The 27,547-nt window shown below is 42.5% G+C and overlaps 1 protein-coding gene across 2 annotated transcripts in view; it reads right to left on the bottom strand.

Moving 5' to 3' along the window:
- Nucleotides 1-19,212: 19,212 nt before the first annotated feature.
- Nucleotides 19,213-27,547, bottom strand: part of HK2 (hexokinase 2) — a 57,026-nt gene continuing 48,691 nt past the window's right edge. The window contains exons 13-18 of one of the 2 annotated variants that reach the window (XM_010379269.2): nucleotides 26,518-26,613; nucleotides 25,748-25,847; nucleotides 25,468-25,651; nucleotides 24,545-24,700; nucleotides 23,086-23,319; nucleotides 19,213-21,761 (exon numbers count right to left, since the gene is read on the bottom strand). In XM_010379269.2, the coding sequence (XP_010377571.1) occupies nucleotides 21,617-21,761; nucleotides 23,086-23,319; nucleotides 24,545-24,700; nucleotides 25,468-25,651; nucleotides 25,748-25,847; nucleotides 26,518-26,613 (915 nt within the window). In that variant the 3' untranslated portion in view covers nucleotides 19,213-21,616. The remainder of the gene's footprint in view (nucleotides 21,762-23,085; nucleotides 23,320-24,544; nucleotides 24,701-25,467; nucleotides 25,652-25,747; nucleotides 25,848-26,517; nucleotides 26,614-27,547) is intronic. The other variant, XM_010379270.2, reaches the window with a different exon arrangement.

Genomic DNA, 27,547 nt, shown 5'->3' with positions numbered 1-27,547 from the left:
TGTGAACAGGTTGAAAAAGAGTCTTTGTCTTTTGAAGATTTTTATCGGAGTAAATTTCAATTTTCAGGTGTCATTATATAATGTCAGAGATTTACTTGAAAGAATTATGAGGGGATGCAGGTGTGGCTCTAGAGGAAACAAGATTGGCCCTGAATCCATAACTGCTGAAGCACCAGAGGTGTATTAATCCACTTTTGAATGTATTTGAAATTTTCTAGAAAAAAAAAGTTTTTAGAGTATTATGGACAACTGTATACTGAACAATGTGAAACTTTAGATATTATAGATAACTTTGTGGGGAAATATGAAATGTCAAGAGATAGTATACTTGAATAGACTAACAAGCATTAAAGAAACTGAAATGCTAATCATAGCTCCTCTCCCTAAAGCCCAGATAGCTTTACAAATGTGCTCTACCCAACTTTCAAGAGACAGATTTTTTTATCTCACAAATTGTTCCAGCAAGTGAAAAAAGAGAGTAAATTGTCCAGCCTGTTTTGAAGCTAATATAATCTTGATTCAAAACTAGATTGGGCCAATACACACACGCAAAAATTACAGGCTCATTGTATTTCTGAATAAGTGATACTGACTGTGTCCCCACCCAAATCTCAAATTGAATTGTATCTCCCAGAATTCCCACATGTTGTAGGAGGGCCCCAGGGAAAGGTAATTAAATCATGGGGGTCAGTCTTTCCTGTGCTATTCTCATGATGGTGAATAAGTCTCACAAGATCTGATGATCTGATGGGCTTATCAGGAATTTCTGCTTTTGCTTCTTCCTTTTTTTTTGAGACAGAGTCTTGCTTTGTCACCCAGGCTGGAGTACAGTGGCTCAATCTCGGCTCACTGCAACCTCCGCCTCCCAGGTTCAAGCAATTCTCCTGCCTCAGCCTCCTGAGTAGCTAGGATTATAGGCACCCACCACCATGCCCAGCTGATTTTTGTATTTTTAGTAGAGACAGGGTTTCACCATATTGGCCAGGCTGGTCTCAAACTCCTGACCTCATGACCCAGTCACCTCAGCCTCCCAAAGTGTTGAAGTGTTGGGATTACAGGCGTGAGCCACTGCACCCAGGCGCTTCTTCCTCATTTTTTCTTACCATGTAAGAAGTGCCTTTTGCCTCCTGCCATGATTCTGAGGCCTCCCCAGCCATGTGAAACTGTAAGTCCAATTAAACCACTTTTTCTTCCCAATGGGGAAGAAATACCAGGAGTGGGGTATTGCTGAAAAGATACCTGAAAATGTGGAAGTCACTTTGGAACTGAGTAACAGGCAGAGATTAGAACAGTTTGAAGGGCTCAGAAGAAGACAAGGAAAAGTGGAAAAGTTTGGGACTTCCTAGAGACTTGCTGAATGGCATTTCCCAAAATGCTGATAGCGATAGGGATAGTAAGGTCCAAGCTGAGGTGGTCTCAGATGGAGATGAGGAACTTGTTGGGAACTGGAGTAAAGGTGACTTTTGTTATGTTTTAGCAAAGAGACTGGTGGCATTTTGCCCCTGCCCTAGAGATTTGTGAAACTTTGAACTTGAGAAAGATGATTTAGGGTACCTGGCGGGAGAAATTTCTAAGCAGAATTCTAGATGTGACTTGGGTAATGTTAAAGGCATTCAGTTTTATAAGGGAAACAGAGCATAAGAGTTCGGAAAATTTGCAACCTGACTATGCGATAGAAAAGAAAAACCCATTTTTTCTGGGGAGAAATTCAAACCAGCTGCAGAAATTTGCATAAGTAGCAAGGAACCTAATGTTAATCCCCAAGACCATGGAGAAAAATGTTTCCAGGCCATGTCAGAGAACTTCACGGCAGCCCCTCCCACCGGCCCGGAGGCCCTGAAGGAAAAAGTGGTTTCAGAGACTGGGCCAAGTGTCTCCATACTGTGTGCAGCCTACTACTTGGTGCCCTGTGTCCCAGCCGCTCCAGCCGTGGCTGAAAGTGGCCAACATAGAGCTTGGGCTGTGGCTTCAGAGGGTAGAAGCCCCAAGCTTTGGCAGCTTCCATGTGGTGTTGAGCCTGCGGGTGCACAGAAGTCAAGAATTGAGGTTTAGGAACCTCTGCCTAGATTTCAGAGGATGTATGGAAATGCCTGGATGCCCAGGCAAAAGTTTGCTGCAGAGGCAGTGCCCTCATGGAGAACCCCCGCTAGGGCAGTGTGGAAGGGAAATGTGGGGTTGGAGCCCCCACACAGAGTCCCTGTTGGAGCACTGCCTAGTGGAGCTGTGAGAAGAGGGCCACTGTCCTCCAGACCCCAGAATAGTAGATGCACCAACAGCTTGCACCATGCACCTGGAAAAGCCACAGACACTCAATGCCAGCCCATGAAAGCAGCCAGGAGGGAGACTGTGCCCTGAAAAGCCACAGGGGTGGAGTTACCCAAGACCATAGGAGCCCATCTCTTGCATCACCATAACCTGGATGTGAGACCTGGAGTCAAAGAAGATCATTTTGGAGCTTTAAAATTTGACTGCCCCAGTGGATTCTGGACTTGCATGAGCCCTGTAACCCCTTTGTTTTGGACAATTTCTCCCATTTAGAAAGGCTGTATTCACCCAATACCTGTACTCCTATTGTATCTAGGAAGTAACTCACTTGCTTTTGATTTTACAACTCATAGACAGAAGGGACTTGCCTTGTCTCAGATGAGACTTTGGACTGTGGACTTTTAAGTTAAGACTTTGGGGGACTGTTGGGAAGGCATGATTGGTTTTGAAAAGTTAGGACATGGGATTTGGAGGGGCCAGGGACAAAATGATATGGTTTGGCTGCGTCCCCACCCAAATCTCAACTTGAATTGTATCTCTCAGAATTCCCACATGTTGTGGGAGGGACTCAGGGGAGATAATTGAATCATGGGGCCAGTCTTTCCCATGCTATTCTTGTTCTAGTGAATAAGTCTCACCAGATCTGATGGGTTTATCCGGGGTTTCTGCCTTTGCTTCTTCTTCATTTTCTCTTGCTGCCACCATGTGAGAAGTGCCTTTTGCCTCCCATCATGATTCTGAGGCCTCCCCAGCCACGTGAAACTGTAAGTCCAATTAAACCTCTTTATCTTCCCAGTCTGGGGTATGTCTTTATCAGCAGCATGAAAACAGACTACTAATAAGTCTGCAAAAATAACAAATAAAATATTAACTGAACTAATCCAACAATGTAGTAAACAATAGATATGGTTTATCCCAGCAATATAAGGAAGACTTATCGGCCGGGTGCAATGGCTCATGCCTGTAATCCCAGCACTTTGGAAGGCCAAGGCGGGCAAATCACCTGAAATCAGAGTTCGAAACCAGCCTGACCAACATGGAGAAACCCCGTCTCTACTAAAAATACAAAATTAGCTGGGCGTGGTGGCACATGCCTGTAATCCCAGCTATTAGGGAGGCCGAGGCAGGAGAATCACTTGAACCTGCGAGGTGGAGGTTGCGGTGAGCCAAGATCACACCATTGCACTCCAGCCTGGGCAATAAGAGAAACTCTGTCTCAAAAAAATAAAAAATAAAATAAATAAATAAGGAAGACTTATCAGAGAATGCATTCATATTATTCATCACAGTAAAGAGTAACAAGGAAAAATGTACATTTATTTCAATAGATGCAGAAAAACCATTTAATAACGTTCAACAGCTATTTTTTATAATTAAAAATCTTAGCAAACCGAGTTCTATAGAATGAATGTTTGTGACCCCCAAAATTAATAGATTGAAACCTAATTTCCAATGTGATGGTTTTAGGAAGTAGGTTCTTTTGGAGGTGATTAAGTTATGAGGTGAAACCCTCATACATGGGATTAGTGCCCTTATAAGGGGCCGAAAAGACCACAGTTTCTTCATCCAACATGTAAGGATGAAGGGAGAAGATGCCTTCTATGAACAAGCACCAAATCTGCCAGTGTCTTGATCTTGGATTTCCCAGCCTCCAAAGCTTTGAAAAATAAATTTCTGCTATTTATAAGTTACAGATTTGTGGCATTTTGTTGGAGCAACCTGAACAGACTAAGATACTAAAAATGGAAAACAACCCTTAAATTGCTACAAAAAAAACCTACAGCAAACGTTTTTCTTTTTAGTTTTTTTTTTTTTTGAGACGGAGTTTCGCTCTGTCGCCCGGGCTGGAGTGCAGTGGCAAGATCTCAGCTCACTGCAAGCTCCGCCTCCCGGGTTTACGCCTTTCTCCTGCCTCAGCCTCCGGAGTAGCTGGGACTACAGGCGCCCGCCACTTCGCCTGGCTAGATTTTTTGTATTTTTTTTAGTAGAGACGGGGTTTCACCGTGTTAGCCAGGATGGTCTCGATCTCCTGACCTCGTGATCCACCCGTCTCGGCCTCCCAAAGTGCTGGGATTACAGGCTTGAGCCACCGCGCCCGGCCACGTTTTTCTTATAGAGAAAATTTAGGCACATTCCCTTTAAGATTGGAAATGGGACCAAAATGCCCTGTGACTTCTGTTGTATGACTTGGAACTGGAGATCCTAACCATTACTGTAAGAAAAGAAAATATTTAAAGAAAAAAAAAAAGCAGGTTTAGCTACTTGGAAGGGAAAAGAAGAGATGAAACTGCTATTATTGTAGGATTATCTACATAGAAAAACCAACAGAGCAAAGAACTCATTATAATTAATAATAAAATTCAGCAAGGTTCTCAGGAATAAGATCAACTTATAGAAATGTCTAACATTAAAAAAAAAAAAAATAGTCTGACATTTCTCTACACCAGTTGTTCTCAACCAGGAATGATTTTGCTCCTCAGGTACAGTTGACATATTTAGTAAATAAAAATATAGGATACCTGGTTAAATTTTAATTTCAGATAAACCATGAGTAATTATTTAGTATAATTTTTGTCCTATGCAATATTTGAGACAAAACATTGGGTATCCTGTATTTTATCTATCAATCCTATGGGAACATTTGGCATCTGAAGACATTTTGTCACAACTAGGGTTGGGGTTGCCACAACTACTGGCATCTGATGGATATAAGCTAAGGATGCTACTAAACATCCTACTGTGCACAGGACAGAGCCTCCTTCCCACCCCGACAAAGAATTACCTGGCCTGAAATGTTAATAATACTGAAGTTGAAAAATTGTGTTGTAATCTGCAATAACCAACCAGAAAAAATAATAAAAATCAAGGACCATGCACAGCAGCTATGAACTGTCTGTGTAATAACTTAAATAATTCACAAAACTATAGAGAAAACTTTGAAACTCTGATAAAAAGTCAGAAAAGATTTTGTAAATATACAGAGAGATATTCTATGCTCTTGCAAATATTGTAAAAGTCAATTCTATCCCCAGATCAGTACATCCATTACACCTCTAATCAAAACTTGAACTGAATTTTTTCAGAGACTAGATGAATTTATTCTAAAATTTGCATGGAAGAATAAAGAGCCATGAATAGCAAAAGTCAACTTTGAAAAAGAAGAGGGGAGTCTAGCCCTGCTAGATATTAGGGCACGCTATCAAGCCCTGATAATAGAAACAATATCTTACTGGCCCAAGAACAAGCAAAACAGATCAATGAGACAGAATAAAACACTCAGAAACAGACCCTTGCAAACTTAGACTATTTAAGAAAAGATGTCCAAAATCAGTAATAAAAGATGTAATAACTCGCTAATCATGTGAAAAAATAAAATAAAACAAGAAGCTACTTAATGTTACATAAAAAGATGGATTCTCTGAGGGTTTTATTAATCATTTAATTGATTCGAAACAGGAACTTTAAGGTAAAAAGTAAACCTACAAATACAATTAATAGAAAGCCATGTTAGCGGTCTAAGACTGAGAAAAGTCCAAAGTACAAGCCATAAAGCAAAAAAAGACTGGTGGAATTACACCAGAAGAAAGGATTCCTGGTCATTAAATGACACCATGGACAACAGGTTAGGAGAAGATACACGCAATATCTAAAACCAACAAGGGACTAATCTAGATTAAACAAAAAACTCCAGAAAATCAGGAAGGAAAAAGAAAGAACCCTGGTTGAAAAATCAGCAGTAAATATGAAAAGGCAATTAAGGAAAATCCAAAAGCCTAAGAAACATATGAAGAGATGCTCAAGTTCATAGTGATGAGAGAAACGTGAATTAAAACAACTAAAAGATCTCACTTTCTACTCAACAGATTAACACCAATTAGAAAGTGGAGGCTGGGCGCGGTGGCTCAAGCCTGTAATCCCAGCACTTTGGGAGGCCGAGACGGGTGGATCACGAGGTCAGGAGATCGAGACCATCCTGGCTAACACGGTGAAACCCCGTCTCTACTACAAAATACAAAAAAAAACTAGCCGGGCGAGGTGGCGGGCGCCTGTAGCCCCAGCTACTCGGGAGGCTGAGGCAGGAGAATGGCGTAAACCTGGGAGGCGGAGCTTGTAGTGAGCTGAGATCTGGCCACTGCACTCCAGCCTGGGCCACAGAGCGAAACTCCGTCTCAAAAAAAAAAAAAGAAAGTGGATAATGCCAGTGTTAGTGGAGATTTGCTGCTAGTGGGATTAGGGGCTGGGGAGGGCAGACTTTCAGAAGAGTAATCTGGTAGTTCAGGGTCAAAAGAAACAAATGTACACACTGTGACGCCCCTTATCGTACTCCTGTGTAGATGCCCAGCGAGATTATCACAAAGACGAGAACATGTGCAAAGATGCTTTTTACAATGATGTTTGTGTAACTGAAGTTGAGCCAATGCACATATTTAACACTGAGGGAGTGAATAGGAACACACAGTGCATCTACACAATGGGACTTTGTGCAGCAACTGGAAGTAATGAGTTAGATGTACACTGTCAGGTGTCTGAGCCCAAGCTAAGCCAGCATATCCCCTGTGACCTGCACGTATACATCTAGATGGCCTGAAGCAACTGAAGTTCCCCAAAAGAAGTGAAAATAGCCTTAACTGATGACATTCCACCATTGTGATTTGTTTCTGCCCCACCCTAACTGATCAACGTACTTTGTAATCTCCCCCATCCTTAAGAAGGTTCTTTATAATTTCCCCCACCCTTAAGTAGATTCTTTGTAATTCTCCCCACCCTTGAGAATGTACCTTGTGAGATCCACCCCCTGCCCGCAAAACATTGCTCCTAACTCCATCGCCTATCCCCAAACCTATAAGAACTAATGATAATCCCACCAGCCTTTGCTGACTCTCTTTTCAGACTCAGCCTGCCTGCACCCAGGTGAAATAAGCAGCCATGTTGCTCACACAAAGCCTGTTTGGTGGTCTCTTCACACAGACGCGTGAGACATACACATAGAAGCATCTGTGGATCTTTAAAAGTATGGTGCTTAGTGGATGGAAAAAAGAGATTTTAGCCAATAGAATTTTGTAAATTTTGTGTGCATGTAAAATTTCATGCACACAAAACAATATATGCTTTATAAAAACATACAAAAATAAGTTGCACATCAAACACAGTAACACAGTTATTGATTGTAAGTAGAGAATGGAAAATGAGGATAAAAGGGAGTAAGAAAATGAAAAAGCCAGAAAGATTTATGCAAAGACTAGAAAATGCCCTGAATAAAGCAGAAGTATAAGTAATTTAGCCTTCTGCATCTGAGGCCCAAACTAAAGAAAACAAAGTAGAAAGGAAAGAAAGAAAGAAAAGGACCCAACAGGCTTGGAACAAGATGGAAAAGCAATTTCCAAGCCACAAACAACTTGGGCGCAGACCACCCATTCCTTTGAAGGTTTAGGATAAAGAGAAAAAGCTTTCCCCTTCACTCTCTGAAGGTTTGCGAAGATGAACGGACAAAAGGCAGATTAATTGGAGATAAAATGCATACAAATGTATTTTAACATGCATAAGCACAGGATAATCACAAGAGTATTACCCAATAACCCAGTGAGGTCCAGATGCTTATATACCCTTCTTCATAAAGGAAGAAGAGATGGGGAAAATGTGGCAATTTTTTTTGAGGGATAGTAAGTGGGTATTATGGAGAATGAGTGGACTCAAAAGACAGAAATTAACTTGTAAATAATTCTCTTTGAAATTGAATGAGCCTAAGAGGCAGACATTATTTTGTGAAAAAGTCTGTCTAGGTGTGGTTGCATTCCTCAGGCTTCTCTTCTGAAATAGATAATGAAATATCAGGGAGAGGTTAGAGGACAGTTGTGCTCTCCCAGGTGGGTCCAGTCCTTATGTAGATAAAGGGGTATTAGAGAAAAGCCTCATCCTATGCTTTGGACAGACAGAGGCTTAGGGCGGGATGGGATTATAGAGAGCTCCTGAAGCTGCTGCTTTATTTATTTATTTTTTTATTTTATTTTTTTTTTTTTTTGAGACGGAGTCTTGCTCTGTCGCCCAGGCTGGAGTGCAGTGGCCGGATCTCGGCTCACTGCAAGCTCCACCTCCCGGGTTTACGCCATTCTCATGCCTCAGCCTCCCGAGTAGCTGGGACTACAGGCGCCCGCCACCTCGCCCGGCTAGTTTTTTGTATTTTTTAGTAGAGACGGGGTTTCACCATGTTAGCCAGGATGGTCTCGATCTCCTGACCTCGTGATCCGCCCGTCTCGGCCCCCCAAAGTGCTGGGATTACAGGCTTGAGCCACCGCGCCCGGCCGAAGCTGCAGCTTTATTTGGCATGTCCACGCACCTTATTTTGGGGTATTATTTTCTGAGACCCAACATTCCCTGTCTGAAACTTTCCTAGAAGGTTTATGTATTAAAAATTTAGGCCGGGCACAGTGGCTCACGCCCGTAATCGCAGCACTTTGGGAGGCTGAGGTGGGTGGATCACAAGGTCAGGAGTTCGAGACCAGCCTGGCCAACATGGTGAAACCCTATCGCTACTACGAATACAAAAAAAAAATTAGCTGGGCATAGTGGCAGGTGCCTGTAATCCCAGCTACTCAGGAGGCTGAGGCAGGAGAATCGCCTGAACCCGGGAGGCAGAAGTTGCAGTGAGCTGAGATTGTGCCACTGCACTCCAGCCTGGGGGACACAGCAAGACTCCATCTCAAAAAAATAACTAAATAAATAAAAATAAATAAAAATTTAGTGAGTAGCTGTGGAGAGAAAAATCAGGTTAGTAGCTGAATGGCAACAGGTCCCATTCAACCAGCCTTGCACTCTTGGGAATAGACCAGTTCAGTAAATGGTTGGCATTGCAGATGGGATCTCAAAGGTAGGCCTCCATATATGATTTAGCAAAAAGATCCTTAATAAGAGGCATTTCTATGGAAATAAGAAAAACAAGTGTCTGGAGTAGTCTATAAACTGGTTTCTTTAGAGTCTAGAAGGCAGTCAGTTGAGAAGATGAGTGGCAGTCTGACAGATTTTTTTTGGTTTGTAGTTTCCATGCACAAAGTTTGTCCATATATAAGTGTCAGAGGCATTTGAACCAGAGCAACTTCATTTTGAATACAGGCTGGGTGAAATAAGGCTGAGACCTACTGGGCTGCATTCCCAGGAGGCGAGGCATTCTTAGAGACAGGATGAGATAGGAGGTCAGCACAAGATACAGGTCACAAAGACCTTGCTGATAAAACAGCAAGTGGTGAAGAAGCTGGCCAAAACCCACCCAAACCAAGATGGCGAAGAAAATGACCTCTGGTCGTCCTCATTGCTCAATATACGCTAATAATAATTATTCGCATGCTAAGGGACACTCCTGCCAGTGCCGTGACAGTTTAAAAATGCCATGGCAACATCAGGAAGTTACCCTATATGGTCTAAAAGGAAGAGGAATCCTGAGTTCCAGGAATTGCCTACCCCTTTTCTAGAAAACTCATGAATAATCCACCCCTTCGTTTAGTATATAATCAAGAAATAGAGCCAGGCACGGTGGCCCACGCCTGTAATACCAGCACTTTGGGAGGCCAAGGCTGGTGGATCACCTGAGGTCAGGAGTCTGAGACCAGCCTGACCAACATAGTGAAACCCCATCTGTACTGAAAATACAAAAATAAGCTGGGTATAGTGGCAGGTGCCTGTAATCCCAGCTACTCAGGAGGCTGAGGCAGGAGAATTGCTTGAACCCAGGAGGCGGAGGTTGCAGTGAGCCGATCGCACCATTGCAGTCCAGCCTGTGCAACAGAGCAAGACTCTGTCTCAAAAAAAAAAAAAAAAAAAAAAAATTTCAATAGGCAAAAATCTTAAATCTTTACTCTTTAATAGAGACTTAGTTTTTCAAGTAATCAAAAGAACTAAGAAAGACAGCATGAGGCATACAGAATCTGTTTCTCTCTGTCTTCCGTTTTAAAATTTCTTTTGTACTTTGTGATAAAAGTGAACAAAGTCTTATATTATCGCTTATCAATGCAAGAAAATCTTATTTAAAAGGGAAAAACAAATTTTACTTTTGTATCATCAGTATTAAAGCTAATTTTAATGAAGCCTAATAAATCCATTCAATCTCAGTTTTGACCACACAAAATAACATTTTCATAACTTTTTTATTCTCTTCCAACTTTTTATATTCATTTAGTTTTATCTATTATCATTTCTTCCTTTATTCATTTATTATAAAATGAACTTTAAATAACTTCTCCCTAGACAAAAACATTTCTTTCCACAACAAAAAACCTATCTTCTTACCTTATGACATCTTACTTTCCTCATATACTCTGTGTACAGAATTGTTTCTTATAGATAGTAGTTTTAATTACACATATTAATTATAATTTTACCTCTTGGTAGCCATAATTGCTATTAAAAACTTAGGAAGTAAGTTATTTTGAATTGTTTTATATAAGTATTTGTGGATGAAAACCTTTTTACATTTTTTAGAAATATATGTTCCTGGCAAGATATGGTGGCTCACACCTGTAATCGCATCATTTTAGGAGGCTGAGGCAGGAGTGCTTGAGGCCAGGGGCTTGAGAAATATATGTTCCCTCCATTTTTTTTCTGTTGTTTATTAACAGATTCAGATATGTTTAGCTTTTCTATACCATGTACAATAATATGTCAAAATATATAAACAGAAATTTATGTTTAATAATTAATATTTCTGTATTTTAACTTACTGAGAAATGAGTAAGACATTTTATGATTATCTATTACTTAATTGAACATGACTCGACTTTAAGATTTTAAGTTACCAAAAAGATTTTGAAATGATAGCAAGCTTATAAAAGCATTTATCCCATTTATACTTACCATTTAATTTACTCATTCTTAACAATTATATTTGAATTGCTCATGTAAAAGTTAGCCATTTCTGTTATTTTTTCTTCTGAAAAAGCAAACCCTGTATTAGCCAATCTCATCTTAACCAAGGTCTTTAAGATACTGGACACAGGTACCCTCCTCAATGTGCCCCTCAGCCCCAGTCATCCTAGGTCCCAAATACCAATGTGGTACCCAGAGCAGTTATGAAGGGTAGGGCCTATTTGTGACCTGGATTTGCATAGCAAGTGCAGAGCCCAGGACAGAGGATGGAGCTGTGAAGACAATGCATGGCTGGGAGGTAGAGCTGAGCCAACGAAGATGTGGTCATCTTGGGCTTGGCTCTCCCCTGTGCTGTGCACACACGTATCTCCAGTACTCACTATGGCCACCTATTCAGACCCCAGAATTCAGGGGCTCAAAACCAAAGATGTAAGCTTGCAGCAAGATGTGTGTAGGGTTTTGGGGGAGTCCAGATGCCAGCCCTTACAGCTTTAGCTAACCAATAAATCAAGCAAGTATCAAAAATACCACAGAAGCAAGTTGTAAGACCTTAATACATCTACAGAGAAAGTATAAACCTGTCTAACCAGTACACCCAGGCAAAAATGCCAGAATGAATGTTGAAATGACATTTCAAAATTGTCAACATTAATTCTGTTTGCCTGGGATGGACAGGCTTATTTTACCAACAATTTTTGAACTAACTTTATTTACCAAAGATTTATTGAAGTGACATGAACTTGAAAAGCATTTGGACTTAAGTAAGTGTAAGAACAGGTCTTAGAAGAGCCAGTTTGGGGAGTTTTTAAGTTTCCCAGAAGGCCAATGAAGTTGTAGTTATCAGGGGTCCCAGAAAAAGAGGCCTCATTGACTAAGAAGTTCCCGTAGGAGAAATAGGACCTAAAAAATAACTTTTACAAAAATACCTGAATATCAGTTTTTAATTAAGCTGACTTCTGACCATATAGGTCTTAACAAAAATCCTTTTAAATATGCAAGTGGTAAACTTTCTGCCCTATGAGCAACCGACCTTCCCTGGAGCTGAGGAATGTGGTAGTTGTGGCAGCAGTGGCTGTGAGAGCAGTATCTCCCCCTTCTGCCTGGGAGAGACACCATAATTGTTCATGGCTCTGGCTCTCCTGCCCAGAAAGTAAAATAAAGGGCATGGGGGGTTGCGGGGGGAGTTGCCATCACGCTCTAAATACAAACCAAAGTTTTAAACCAAAGGCATAACTTCAAATGACTCAAAACTGAAACAAATTAACACATATGAGACTAAAACCATGAAGCCCTTTACAGCTTTAACCAAGGTCTCCAAAAGGGGAGCGAAAAGCTGCGACATTTCCAAGATCCAGACTACTCCCAACAACAACTTAAAAAAAGGAAAGTTTCACTAGCTGCAAATGGGATGCAACTTACACCTCCATCTGGATATATTCTCCAGGGTCCTAACCTCTCAGCTGGTCATCTGCATCAAAGACCCAACAACACATGTGACTCAGTGGATGGAAAATAGAAACAGGAAATCTAATGCTGTTCATGAGGGAAGAAAGGATTACAAATGACTGGATACCTCCAAAAGTCAAGAGTCATAAAATGTAAATTCAAGACAAATAATTTAAACTCTCATAAACGCTTTTTTCCCCCTCTCCTGAGTCAAAGGACTTTTATTTCCAAGGAACTGGTTCCCTAACCAGTAATTGAACCTGGACTGGAGCACTGAAAACACTGAATTCTAAGCACTAGACCACAGGTTAGAGTGCCTTGCTTATAAAATCCAAAGCAGACAGTTTGAGCATTTGAAGGATTTTTAACTTTGTTTTAAACCTAATATCTGTTTTTCTTTTATTCTTGTCAAATAAGTGTCTAAGGCTATATTTCTTTTGTGTCTTTTCATGGGTACTAAGAAGACAGTCAAGGGAACTTAGGACTTGACAAACTGGCAGAACAGTTGTTTAAATATGGCTGATTTATTTATCCCATAAGTGACTCAAACCAATAAGCCCTCTTTATGGAAAGTCCCAAAGGTAACTTTCTAGATTTAAAATAACCTGGGGCATTTTTTAAATGGGTGCAAAAAATGCAGCCCCCGTGTTAAAAATATACCGTGGTCACTAAACCTAAGGCTAGTCTATACAAATGCTTTTCTGCCCACTAACCTGAATTTGGAAAGGAAACAGAGACAGTGATTTTTACCATCTGCTCTATTGGATTCCACAGACAGACACCTAGGAATCTGACTGGTGAGAAATTCTTACCCTTTTTGCCAGTTTGTCAGGTCCTAGATTCCCTTGACTGTGGTTCCCAGGAGAGCAGAGTAGATTTGGTTTATCCTGTTCACAGCCTCAAATCTGTAGAAGCAAAGACAGAACGCTTCCCCCTCCACCCTCTGAAGGTTTTCTGAAGATGAACTGACAAAAGGCAGATGAATAGGATTGTTCTCCTATTGCAATTTTATTTTGTGTACAAATTTATTTTAACATACATAACACGGAAGAATCACAGAATGATCACCCAATAACGCAGTAAAGTCCAGATGCTTATATACCCTTCTTCATAGTGGAAGGAGAGATAGGGGAAATGTGATAACTTTTTCAAGGGGCAGTAAAGGTTTATTGGAGAGAATGAATGTGCCAGGTAGACAGAAATTAACTTGTAAATGATTCTCTTTGGAATTTGAATGAAATGCTGGAATCCACGAACATTATCTTGTGAAAAAATCCATCCAAGTGTGGTTGCATTCCTCAGTCTTCCTTTCTGCAACAGATAATAAAATTTTAGAGAGAGGAGAGAGGACAATTGTGTTCTCCTAGCTGGGTCCGGTCTTTAAGAGATTTCAGGGAAAGGACAGAAGGCACTTGTGTTCTCCTTGTGAGGAGGAGGTTCAGTCTTTATGCAGATCAGGGAATATCAGATAAAAGCCTTATCCTGTGCTTTGGGAGAAACAGAGAGTTGAGGGTGGGGCAGGAGTGCCGGGGTCCAGCCCTAGCGTGTCCAAGGTAACCCAAAGGGGAGAGGCAAGGTGGCGAGAGACAATAAGGACACCAGACACAACATGCAAGAGGACACAGACAAGACTGCAGCCCAGCAAAGGGCTGACAGCCCCGAATGATTTTTACTACAAGCTTATATAGTATCTTATAGAACAATTGTCAATTAGTAGAGCATCAGGCGATTACATAATTATAGAACAATTGTCAATCAGCAGAGCATCAGGTGATTACATAATTATATATAGATTATTAGGATAGTCTCAGAAGTACATCAAGAACAGTTCTCTTCATGGATGGTCAGTTTGTTCTTCTTTCCTTGGTTACCCCTTTGGGGAATAAGCAAGCTTAATAGTTAACATAACAAAGTCTTATATTAGACTTGGTGGCTCTTGCGGTTACAGGTGCTAGAAGGGACCATTGTGTGGTCTTTGAGGAAATGGTCATAGGGACAATTATAGCAGCACAATTGGTTATAGGCTTAGAACTGGCACAGCAGTCTCTATTAAGTGCAAGGTTATACTTTAACATTGATTATATAACTATGTACAACAATTTTTCTTTTTTCTAAATTTAGTATTTTACTTTTATTTTTGTTTAGGGCACCAAATTTAATATCCTTGTCGTCTTACTGTGTCCCACAAACTTAAATCTTTTTATAGAATTAACCTCCCATCTATCCACACCATTTTTTTTCACCATTTATATAATCCCCAGAATATGAAATAAGTTAGGAACTTAACCATGACAAATTTTGCATAGAATTTTTGCCTTTAGGGGAATACCATATTTCCTTTTTTCCCTTATGTGTTCCCATCACATACCCCCACTGGCCATTAACCCATATTGTAGGGACAAGCCCAGGGCCAAATTTTCCGAGGGTAATGTGGTAAGATTTTTCTTCTATCTTTCCAGCTCATGGGTATTGCCCCATTTTCCAAGATCTGGAGTGGGGGTGGGCAGTACTATTACCAAATGAGTAACACTCCCCAGACCTCACCGTGAATCCCCTCCAATAGTTATCTGCATATATATGATCAACCAAATGCGAAGCAAAATAGCATAGATTATTCCAGCGATACAGAAGAGCCCACCAGCGCCACCTGCTGCACAGGCCTTGGAAGTGGCCTTGCCAACATCCAGAGGGCTCTGAGCCTTGCTCGAGAGCAGCCTTATGCGATCAGGGTCCGGGCCGTCCCTCTCCTGCATGGCCTGCGCCACAGGAGGAAAGACCTTGAGGTTGCTTCTTTATTCAGCATGTCTAAGCACCATTATTTTGGAATATCATTTTCTGAGTCCCAGTAAATGACACGGCTTTCTCCTGTGGTGAAGAACTCCACAGAGCAGGTGGGAGTTGGGCAGGGAGGCAGCCCAAGGGAAGCCATGAGCATGGGGAATCCAGGGCTTGGAGGGCATTCTAGTGCAAATACCTGTGTTAAATTATACAACAAAAAAAAGTGTGTTCATCCATCCTTCCATTGCTACAAAGAACTACCTGAGATTGGGTAATTTATAAGAAAAGAGGTTTAACTGATTAACAGTTCTGCAAGATGCACAGGAAGCACGGCTGGGGAGGCCTCAGGAAAATTGCAATCATAGCAGAAGGTAAGGGGAAGCAAACACATCTTCACATGGCCAACAGGAGGAAGAGAGAGAAGGGGGAGGTGCTATACAGCTTCAAACAACCAGGTCTCCTAAGAACTATATCACGAGAACAGCAAGGAGGAAGTCTGCCCCCATGATTCAATCACCCCACCACCACCAGACCCCTCCTCCAACACTGGGAATTACGATTTGACATGAGATGTGGGTAGGGAGAGAGAGCCAAACCATCTCGAAAAGTATCTTCTGAATGTTTTGTCCAGTATTATGGTCTGTGGAGAATAAGTGTCTGTGTCCACTTTGAGCCCCCAGTGGGAAATGGGAGCGCAGCTCTTCCCTGAGTCTGTGAAGTAGGGGCAGCAGTGGCCTAGGGAGGGTAGGTGGCACCAAAACTGCACTGAGCAGCAGCCTGGCTAAGGCTGGTGGACACCACCAAGCTGAACTGCAGCACACAGACCCCAGAGGGGTGAGTCATTTGAGGGAGAGCTGCTAAGCAAGGGGGCTGAGGCCTCTACCAGAGTTCAGTGAGGCAGAGAAGGCACTCCGGGAAACCCATTACAACTCTTACGTCATATATCATAATTTTTAACAAAAAATATATTTTTTTTAACAAAAACAGGATCATAATACACTGTTCTGAAATATTCTTTGGCATGAAGCAGCATACTGGCAATGTTTTCTATGTTACTAAATATTATCCTATAACCCTGCTCAATAATATTCTACAAAACCACATAGTGGTTTTGTAAGTCACATGCCAGTTACTTTCCTAATTGCCCCATATCACAGGAGGCTCCATTTCCCAGGCTCCCTATGCCAACACACTTCCTGCTAGGTTCAGCCAATGGAAACACTGCAGAAAATGAATGGGTGGGAGAGAAGGCAGAGAATTTCTTCATCTCCCACTCCATTCCAGGGTCCCAGTCCTTGCTTTGTGACTCCGATCCAGCCAGTGGGATTGAAGCTATTTTTCTTGATGTTGCTAATCGCCGGGTTGCTTCTCTACTGCTTGGCTTCTCAGCATTCCCATCACCTGTGTAACCAAGTCACAGTATTAAAATGTTTGCACTAGTTTACAATCCCACCAACAGTGTAAAAGTGTTCCTATTTCTCCACATCCTCTCCAGCACCTGTTGTTTCCTGACTTTTGAATGATTGCCATTCTAACTGGTGTGAGATGGTATCTCATTGTGGTTTTGATTTGCATTTCTCTGATGGCCAGCATTTTTTCATCTGTCTGTTGGCTGTATGAATGTCTTCTTTTGAGAAATGTCTATTCATATCCTTTGCCCACTTTTTGATGGGGTTGTTTTTTCTTGTAAATTTGTTTGAGTTCTTTGTAGGTTCTGGATATTAGCCCTTTGTCAGATGAGTAGATTGCAAAAATTTTCTCCCATTCTGTAGGTTGCCTGTTCACTCTGATGGTAGTTTCTTTTGCTGTGCAGAAGCTCTTTAGTTTAATTAGATCCCATTTGTCAATTTTGGCTTTTGCTGCTGTTGCTTCTGGTGTTTTAGACATGAAGTCCTTGCCCATGCCGATGTCCTGAATGGTACTACCTAGGTTTTCTTCTAGAGTTTTTATGGTATTAGGTCTAATATTTAAGTCTCTAATCCATCTTGAATTAATTTTCATATAAGGATAAGGAAAGGATCCAATTTCAGCTTTCTACTTATGGCTAGCCAATTTTCCCAGCACCATTTATTAAATAGGGAATCCTTTCCCCATTTCTTGTTTCTCTCAGGTTTGTCAAAGAACACTTTTACACTGTTGGTGGGATTGTAAACTAGTTCAACCATTATGCAAAACAGTATGGCGATTCCTCAAGGATCTAGAACAAGATGTACCATATGACCCAGCCATCCCATTACTGGGTATATACCCAAAGGATTATAAATCATGCTGCTATAAAGACACATGCACACGTATGTTTATTGCGGCACTATTCGCAATAGCAAAGACTTGGCATCAACCCAAATGTCCATCAGTGAAAGACTGGATTAAGAAAATGTGGCACATATACACCATGGAATACTATGCAGCCATAAAAAAGGATGAGTTTGTGTCCTTTGTAGGGACATGGATGCAGCTGGAAACCATCATTCTTCGCAAACTATCACAAGAACAGAAAACCAAACACCGCATGTTCTCACTCATAGGTGGGAACTGAACAATGAGATCACTTGGACTCAGGTAGGGGAACATCACACACCAGGGCCTATCATGGGGAGTGGGGAGAGGGGAGGGATTGCACTGGGAATTATACCTGATGTAAATGACGAGTTGATGGGTGCAGCACACCAACATGGCACAAGTATACATATGTAAGAAATCTGCACGTTATGCACATGTACCCTAGAACTTAGAGTATAATAATAATAAATAAATAAATAAATAAATAAATCTCCCCCAATAGGTCAAAACTAACCTCACAGTGTGACACCGTTACAATAGAGGTTTCCTTTGGGGTAGACAGGGCTAGAGATGAGCATGGGGGTGCTTCGTGATACTGATAAAGTATTTCTTAATCTGGATTCTGTTTATGTTGGTTCATACAATGTGAAAATTGAGTAAGAACTATTTTTATAATTTGTATATTTTTTGTTATACTTCAATAAAAACTTTATTTAAAAAAAAAATGTTTGCAATGACTGGAATGGATTGTTTTCCTGACTGTACCCTGATAAAGGGTGAGTGGATCCATTATATAGAGACAGTTTCTCTTTTTAGCTATTATAAGCCATATGACAGTCAATATCCTTAAAGTTAAATCTTAGTCTTCAACTATATGTATTTCCTTAGCACAAATTTCTAGAAAATTATACAAAACCTGCTATGAGGCATATTGCCTATTTTCCCCACAGAAGGGCTATACCAATCATACTTCCACCAACAGTGTATGAGAATGCTCCCATAATCTCAATTTGATATCAGAAAAAAATAGGGTCTAATTTTCATCTCTCCCTCACCCACTGGCTATTTCCATTATCCTCTTAGCCGTGGTCATCCTCTTCCCTCGGTTATTGTCAAACAGGGCCATGTGAATGTCAATGGGTATCACTGGGGACTTTTGATGAATTTACTCTCCAGACCTGTGTTCTGCTTATTGGGGAAAGGGGAAAGCTTGGTAGGAAGAGGACAGAGGCAAGTGCTTTTTGGATGTTCACATGAGAGTTATATATCCTGAATATGAATCACATTTGCCAACCAAGACCAGTCAGAGGCCCTGAGGGTGGCGCTAATTTCAGCCAAGCTATTTAAACAGTAGACCGCAGGACCAGCCATAGCTCTTCAGTGGCTTGAAATCTAAAGGGTCAAAGGCAACCCAGGAAAAGCTGCCTTCTAGTTCCACTGGAACTGAGTTTCCGGAAAGGCCACATGCCTTTCAAATACACACACTCAAAATCAAGACACCCATAAATTACTCATCGGGCTGGCCAGTAAGTACTGATATGACCGGAAGATGACTACACTCTTAAAAACACTCATGAATCACACATTTGATTATTTTGGAAAATGTTAAAATTTATTAATAGTTAACATCACATAGTTAATTAAACTAGTTATTTATTGTACATAATGACATCTTCACTAGACTGAGTGCTCAAGGATTTGAGATGATTCGCTATTCATCACACCCCGAAGATTGAGATCCCATGTATATTACACAAAGCAAAGCCATGTCAGCAAAGGACTGTCAACCTAATTCTGAGAACACAAACATTCAAAATTTATTTTCCAGTGTTCCTTTTTGGAAACCAACAACACATTTTTAATACCTACACACACACATCTCTACCTTAAAAAAAAAAAAAAAAAAAAAGTGTACCTTCATAGATAGTACCTAATCTTCAAGCTTAAAATTTAAGTTAAAATTCATCTCTATTTTGTGGGCACCCTTTAGTGAACCTAAAATCTACGTGAAAGCTTTTGGCTTTTGTGTAGCAGGAAACACCCACATTTTGGGTCAATTAGTGCAGATGGGCGCAGCAGAAGAGCTACACCAGACAGCAAAGAGACTAGAGCAAAAGAGGACCAGCCCCTTGCCGCTCTGTGCTCCCGGGAGGAGCTGGGCCATTTTCACCTAATTACACCCGACTTTGCTTAAAAGTCGTACAATCAGACACTATTCTCAGCACAAGTTTGATAAATATACAAAAACCGGGTGCAATTTCATCATGAGTTTCTTTCCATCTTTCCATTCTGATCCTTGTATCCAATTCAATGGAGTTACATCCCTCTTTATTATATAGTATCCAGGTTTAATGTCTGTGCTTGTGTGTATTTTAGAGCAGAGGTGGGCTTTCAGATTCAGAATCAACTGCACTCTTGAAAAGTAGGGACGGAAGTTTTTAAGCCACTCTCATCCCTCCCAATAGTTTGAAATAAATATTGTGTATAAAAAAACCCCCACAAAAACAGGTCAGCAGACCAATGCCAGCTCAGCCTAGGGAAGCACATGGACAACAATTCTCGTAAAACATTTAAAATACAAACCCAAGGTGAAGCTTGCTGGGAGGGCACAAAAACACCAAAAATGTTGTCCCTGAGGTTTTATTTGGTTGTTTAATTGTTCTGTTTTGGTTTGTTGTTGAGGATTAGATACAATTTTAAAAACTTTTTTTTGGTGACTTCCTTTATCTTGTCAGAAAGCTTTAGAATACTGACTGCCCTAAGAATAAAGATTTCTAAGCCATGAGTCCGTTTGAAATGATTCCTTTGGTTTCCTTTGCTTAACATCCCATGGAATATTGCCAAGAAAATCTCTAGATGGAGGAACCAATTGCTGTGGTCTCTTCAGTCCATTGGCTCAGCCTCCATCTCTGTCCCTGCCTTCCACACTTCCAAGACCACAGGGGAAGGAAGAGCCAGAAGCAACTGCTTTGCCATTCACTCACCCTGAAGAGGCTTCCCTTCTCTTCCCACAGGCGAATGAGGTATTTCTATGACTAGTCAGTATCTTCCCATGCCGCCCTTTAACTACACTGAGGCCAATTCTGACAAGACTTGCATATCTATATACACAACAAATTAACATATAAATACATTACGTACAACTGACCATTACATGTCAAGATGAAGGAGCAGATCTACTTCAAGAACTAAATAAAATTTCAAATATAAATTAAAATGAAAATACAGTGTTTCCACTTTTGCAGGAAAAATTTGTAAAACAAACCAAAAACTCCCCCTTCCCCAAAAGTCCATCACTCGTGGATAATGTGTGCACCCCGCTAAGATGCGACAGCTGGCCCAACTGCAGGATGCGTCAACTCCTGGCTTTGGTTTCACTGCCCAGATTCGGGATTCCTTGATTCCAGGAATAGCAAATGCTGGAATCCACAGGACAAATGCTTATAGATGAAGTTAAAGAGGGGCTGCTGCATGGATATCCATGGATTTCCCTCCATTGTCGCCCCTCCACCCTCCCCACATCTGCCTGTAGGACAATCAGGCTCACATCCTCAGTGGAGACCTCCCAGATCTCTGACAGGAGAATCAGTAACAACATCAGAGCTGGGGGATACACCCCACCTAGAAATGTCATGTTCAGGCTCCAAGGTGAAGCAACCATATCTTCATTAGTGTCCCCATCCTGTAGAATTATACAGGGACATGGAATTTGGCAAGGGGGATTACTAAGGGTGACAATTTTCGTGTTTTAAGAGAACCAATGGGAATGGTTGTGATGCATGTGAACAAATCCTTATTTGGAACTGTATTTATCTTAATAGGGCCAAGTTCAGGCCACCAAGCTCTATGATGAGATGCAGAGACAAAACCCAGTCCAGTGGGGTCCTCTCTGCCAAGGAAAAGCCAAGGGGTCTGTCTCTGACACAAGGGGATGACATAATTTAAAACAGGGAAGAGGGAGAGAAAGAGGAAGTTCCTTCCAATTTCAGGGATTCTATCGCTGTCCAGCCTCACGGATGCGGCAGGCCACAGCAGTGATGAGCGCCGCCCCCTTTCCGCTGCCATCCTCTGACTGAAGAAAAGACACATCACATTTTGGAGCCAGGTCCTTCACTGTCTCATGCATGACTTTGGCAAAGCTGGAAAAGGTGAAAGGAAGACACAGGAAAAACCATCTTAGTCATGATTGGTTTGTATTTGCACTTAGAAATGGAAAGCTAAGAAGCGATACTGGAAACCCAGAAATAATTAAGAAGAGGAGAAGGATGACAGCTATAATGTATTAAATATTTACTATATATTATTAAGTACCAGAAAACTGTGGCTTGGAGATACTAGTACTATGCCCAATTTCCACATCACATCAGCCATTGGAGAGCTGGGATTCAATTCTGGGACAAATGTCTGAGATCCCGGCAAATTGTGTTCTTAAAACTAATAATCAGTAAAAGAGAAGTTCAACAGCCATGGAAGCCACAAGTGTGCCTAACAGAGGAGCACAATCTGTTCACAAACTCCGCAGGGGGAGACCAGGACTCATGAATGTGATTTTCTATCTTCCAGGCGCATAACCTCATATCAGAGCCACATCTGCTCCAAAATGCCATTGGAGGCAAAAGAAGCAGACTTACAGAGTCACTGCTAGGATATCACAGTGATCACAGATCCTTCCTATATGGACCAGAGAAAGAGAGAGTTGTGATCTGTCCCAATACAACAGGGTCAGGACACCCTCCCCATCTACAAAGCTAAAGATGCCATGTCCCAGGGTTAGTGGCTGGGCTTCTGTCCCCCTCCCAATCCTCAGGAAACTTTATGTACAATAACAGTCTATGACTGTTGCCTGTCAACCCCTGCTCTAGAATGTTGGAAAAAATCTTGCTTCAGAGTTCTAGCATTACATTTGCCAGAATGTTCACAGTAGCACTGTTTGTAATGGTCAAAATCTAGAAGTAACCTAAATATCACATCAATGATAGAAAAAACCACAATATACTCAAATATACATATACAGCTCTGAAAAGTAATGAACTACAACTGTATATTCAATGCGGATGCATCTCTAAACAAACGTTGTGTGAGAAAAGCCAGCCACAGAAGAGATACCATATGATTCCATTTGTGGCAGGTTCAAAAATAAGTAAAACTAAACAATATGGATGCATACCTAGACATATGGGGGCGGAAAAGAAAAGCAAGGGACTGATTCAGCACAACGCTTACCCCTGGCACGGGAGTATGAGGACACAATTGTGGAAGGGCTCAGAGGGGGCTTCCCATGATGGGGGGTGAAACACAGGCCTATTTCTGGTTGTGAATCTTTAAACTATAATACATGTATTATATACACTGTTTGGAATGGCTGATAATTCACTATCAAGTAACAAAGGGAAGAGAGAAAAAGGGGAAAGAAGAAAGAGACAGAAAAAAGGTGGGCAGGGAGGGCTGGGCTCAGGCACTCACTGAGGATGTAGCTTGTAGAGAGTCCCATCCACACCCACTGTCACTTTGAGAGCGTCCAGCCCACGGTTTTCTCGTATCTTGTCCACCACAGCAGCCATGCCTGCGCCACAGAGCTGGGCTGCCCGTCGGGCCACCACAGTGCACACCTCCTTAACAATGATGCTGTCATCACAGGTGCTCTCAAGCCCTAAGTGTTGCAGGATGGCGCGGACTTGCAGCAGGGCCAGGCAGTCACTGGGGTGAGAGGGAGACAGCAAATGTTCAGTTATGCACCAAGAGGGCTGGTAGCCTACCACACCAGGGCCTGAGTCCTTGACAGGGGAGGCTCTGTGGGGGTCTGGCTCTCCAGGAGCTGACCCCTCGACGTGGTTCCCATTTCTACATTCAGAGCACTGCTCATCCTACTGGACTACATTGACTCTTCTTGAGGGTGACAGGAATACAAAGAGCTCCTCATTCCACTCTCCATTCTCGAGGTAGAGCATTACTACTACAAGGTGGATACTCAAAACAAAGCAAATTCACTGTTGATCACAGTGGTCAGTTACAAAGCTCTTTCATGTCCATTCTCTCGCTGCTGGTCATGGGTCTGCAAGGCAGGAATTAACCAAGCAGCATTAGACTCATGCTTTATTTCTGCTCTGCTGCTCTGGGTGGCCTGAACTGTATTTGTTCAGTTCAAATGAGTTCCTTTCTATTTACAAAGGAAGTGTAAATAAAGTTATAGTGTAAATAAAGTTATAGAAAGAAAATAAACCCTCCTATATAAAAGAAAGCTATTTTAAAAGCCTGGAATCACCTTGAACATAACAGACCTGTAAGCTAGAACGTATCTTTCTATTCACTGGTGCAGATGCCCGCAGGGTCTACTCACGTCAGTTATCTAGTTCCTGTTCTTCTCTGCCCTGAGAGTAATGGCATAGCATTAATTTTTAAAGGGCTCTGAAATTCACTGTTCTAATTTGGAGCAGATTTTCCACCATTTGACTGTAGGAAGGCGGCTTTGTTCTAACGAGCCACTGTGTGGCATATGTCTGCACTGCCTGACGCTGCAACATTTACTCAATCCTGGCTGCCTGATTACTGCAGCCAGCAGTTAGGAAGGGCTTTCAAGCCAAGTGTGGATGCTTTAATAGGTTATCTTTCTCTGTGCATTTCAATTTACATGCTATGAGCAGGTATCTTTCTACCTTTGATACATGGTCTAAAACCCAACAATACCACTTTACATGACCTCAGGTCAGGCTTAGCACAAACTTTCATGAGAATGCTCTATGTTTGCCCTTAAAATGACAACTGTCCATAATGTGCTTTTAGTAAACACTATAGACATGAGTGTGTTTGCCACTAAACTGACTTGTATGAGTCATGCCCTGAGCTGTGGAAATCCTTCAGTTTGTCTGCCAGTGAGAAAAAAGAAGGACATGGCCCCCTGCTACCCTGAGCCCTAAGCTCTCACCTCTCAATCTGAGACAAGAACTTGGTTTCGAAGATGCCCCTCGTCTTGAGCCGCTCTGAGATGCGGCCTCGGAAGAGCAGCCCACGCTTGGTGAAATCGATGAGAACGTTACGGACAATCTCACCCAGGTACATTCCACTGATCATTTTCTCGAACCTGCAATGCGAGTAACATTCATGGAGGTTAAGTAGGAAGGTGGAGGGATGTGTTGAGACAGGACAGGCCAGCTTAGTCACCCCCAGTGCATCAGAAGTGGCAGACAGGCAGACTCCCCTGATGGAAAAGGAATTGCTACTTGATTCACCTGGGTCCCAGCCTGCTTCCTTCATTAATGCTGCCTACTTGGCCCCTAGAGGCATTTTAGTCTGTAACTTCTATTCTAGACACGTTTTGCAAAGTGTATTCTGCAGAACGAGGGTGTTTGATTAATCTAGTTAGGAAACACTACAGACAACATCTTAATGAGAAGTGTGTTAGATCTTAAACTATTGTGTCTCAGCGCAGACCCTGCTCCCCTACCATGCGCAGGGTCTTGTGACACTGGGGCTGACCCAGTGCTCAGCATGGAAGATGGAGGAGGGAGAGGATTTGCTCCTGTCTGCATCACCCCAGAGACGCTCTGCAGGCTGGCGGCAGCAGGTGCTTCAACTTTCTATTTGTTTCTCCTTAGAGTGCCAGACCTAGGCGCTAGTATTCTCCCACCTGTTCCCTGTTCTCCTAGGCTTTGGGGTGGGAGATGCTTCTTACATTTACTAACTCAGAACTTTCCAGGTGCATTTGACAAGAAACCCTTTCCAAGGAAACCTCCTTTATTAACATCTCATGATAACGAGCATCCTGGGAGATGCTATTGTGGAAGCTCTGATCACTTGTTGCCATCCAGTCCTGGGATACACTTAACAGGGCCCCAGTTGGGTGCCTACCTCTGCTTGCCGGGGTTGAGTGAAAGCTCATCCACAGCCACATCAAATTCCGTGCAGAAGTCATCTAGGCATCCATCGTCCCCGAAGGCCCCCCATTCCATGTTCACACACATCCGCCCCTCTTCTCCTTCCACCAGTTCCACATTGCGCATCTCCTCCATGTAGCAGGCATTGCTGCCCGTGCCTGCCAATCACAGGATACCAGGGCCTTGCTCAGCACCATCCCTCCCACACCCGAGGCTGTGCAGCCCCATGTGGAAAGGACAGTCTGGGTCCTTACCAACGATGAGGCCAACTTCACAGTGAGGGTCTTCAAAGCCACAGGTCATCATGGTTCCAACTGTGTCGTTCACCACGGCAACCACATCCAGGTCAAACTCCTGAGAAGGCAGAAGCAGATGCCCAGTTCACAGGTGAACCCAATATTCTCCTTTCAGACATTTGCATGGGAGATTTATAGGTATATAAAATACATCTCATACACCATGGCTGGCTCTCTCATTCCATTCAGGTCTGGGCTTAAATGTCACCGCTTTGGAGAGCCCCTCCCCGCTCGTGCTATTTAACAGTGCCCCTTGCCAGCACACTTGCTCCAACTGCTCTCCTCACTCCACTTCACTCCTTTTCTTTTTTTTTTTTTTTTTAACTCTATATGGTCTAAAAAGGGAAAGCATGAATAATACACCCTTGTTTAGCATATAATCAAGAAATAACCATAAAAATGGGCAACCAGCAGCCCTCATGGCTGCTCTGCTTATGGAGTAGCCATTCTTTTACTCCTTTACTTGTGTGTGTGTGTGTGTGTGTGTGTGTGTGTGTTTCACAGCTCTTAACAGCACCTGCCACTAGGTCATGGGCTTATTTGTTTATAGAACAAAGCTTTGCTGTGGGCACTCCTGAACCGCCAGTGCTGAGAGCATGGCTTGACACACAGTGCACACTCAACAACCCATGCAGCCACACTTAACGTTGCCCTCACTTTCTGAACACACAGACCAGGTCAATCATCGAGGAGCTGACACATCAGGCCTCGTGCCATGTGTCTCCTACCTCTCGCCGGTGGATCGCTTCCTTCAGCAGGGTCACCACGTCCTCGCCCTCACAGCCAGATGCCTTGAAGCCTTTTGTCCACTTGAGGAGGATGCTCTAAAAGTCACACATAAGCATGAAGAGGACATCAGGGAAGGGCTCCCAGGTCAGACAGATCCCCAGGAGTCACCAATCCTCTCACCCACAAATTAGTCTAAACTGTTCCTAAGGTACTTACTTGGATTTATTGAGCACCTATTGTGTAGCAGGTACTGGGCTAAGCATAGATCACGTATTACATCATTTAATCCTCACAGCACCCTTGTGGAACATCTATCAGGTTTATGGCCACTTTATAAGAACCTGAGGCTCTGGAGTGACTTGCTCAAGGCCTACAGCTTGGAAGAGAGAAGCAGGATGCACCCCGAGGCCCTCCAACCCCAGTGAATGGGCTCATAAGCACCATGCAGCTGCCCCTGCTGTGCAACTCCTTCCTATCTGCTTGCTTCGCTCACTGGGCAAAGCAGTTTGCTCTGTCCCTATCCTTTACATCAGAAGGGTCGGTGTACGTCTCCTAACTTTCAAACTCCACCATCTGGTGAACAAGTGCTTTGCCCACAGCTGGGTGACAGCTAGGCTTCACCACCACCACCCCATGTCTTTCACTGAGGAAAACAACTCCGGGCTCCTCCTCAGCATCCTCAGTGGCCCCTTGCCTTCAATATGGTCCTCTGGGAGCAGATGCATGATGGCTTTGAACCTGGGGAAAATGCTTTGGGTTTTATTCCCTGATGCCCTCTCTGTTGCCACAGCCCACCAGGAAACAAGCCTCAGGGCTTCAGACCCCTTACCCAAGAGCTCGGCTTCCATAAATGAGTTGTGTGGTCATAACCCACCCACTTGCATGATTTCTCCAGGCCCTGCTCAGGGATTCAGTCCATCAGCTTGGCATTTCATTCACATCAACCTGGAGGTGTCACACTGTGTTCAGATCCCAGGAGATTCAGAAAACAGAGCACATACCCTCAGAGAACTGGCTGGCACACCCACG

The sequence above is a fragment of the Rhinopithecus roxellana genome, chromosome 17 (assembly GCF_007565055.1).
Source record: "Rhinopithecus roxellana isolate Shanxi Qingling chromosome 17, ASM756505v1, whole genome shotgun sequence".
NCBI lineage: Eukaryota > Metazoa > Chordata > Mammalia > Primates > Cercopithecidae > Rhinopithecus > Rhinopithecus roxellana.
Note: the sequence above shows the minus strand (reverse complement) of the source record. Positions and strands in the feature narration are given on the sequence as shown.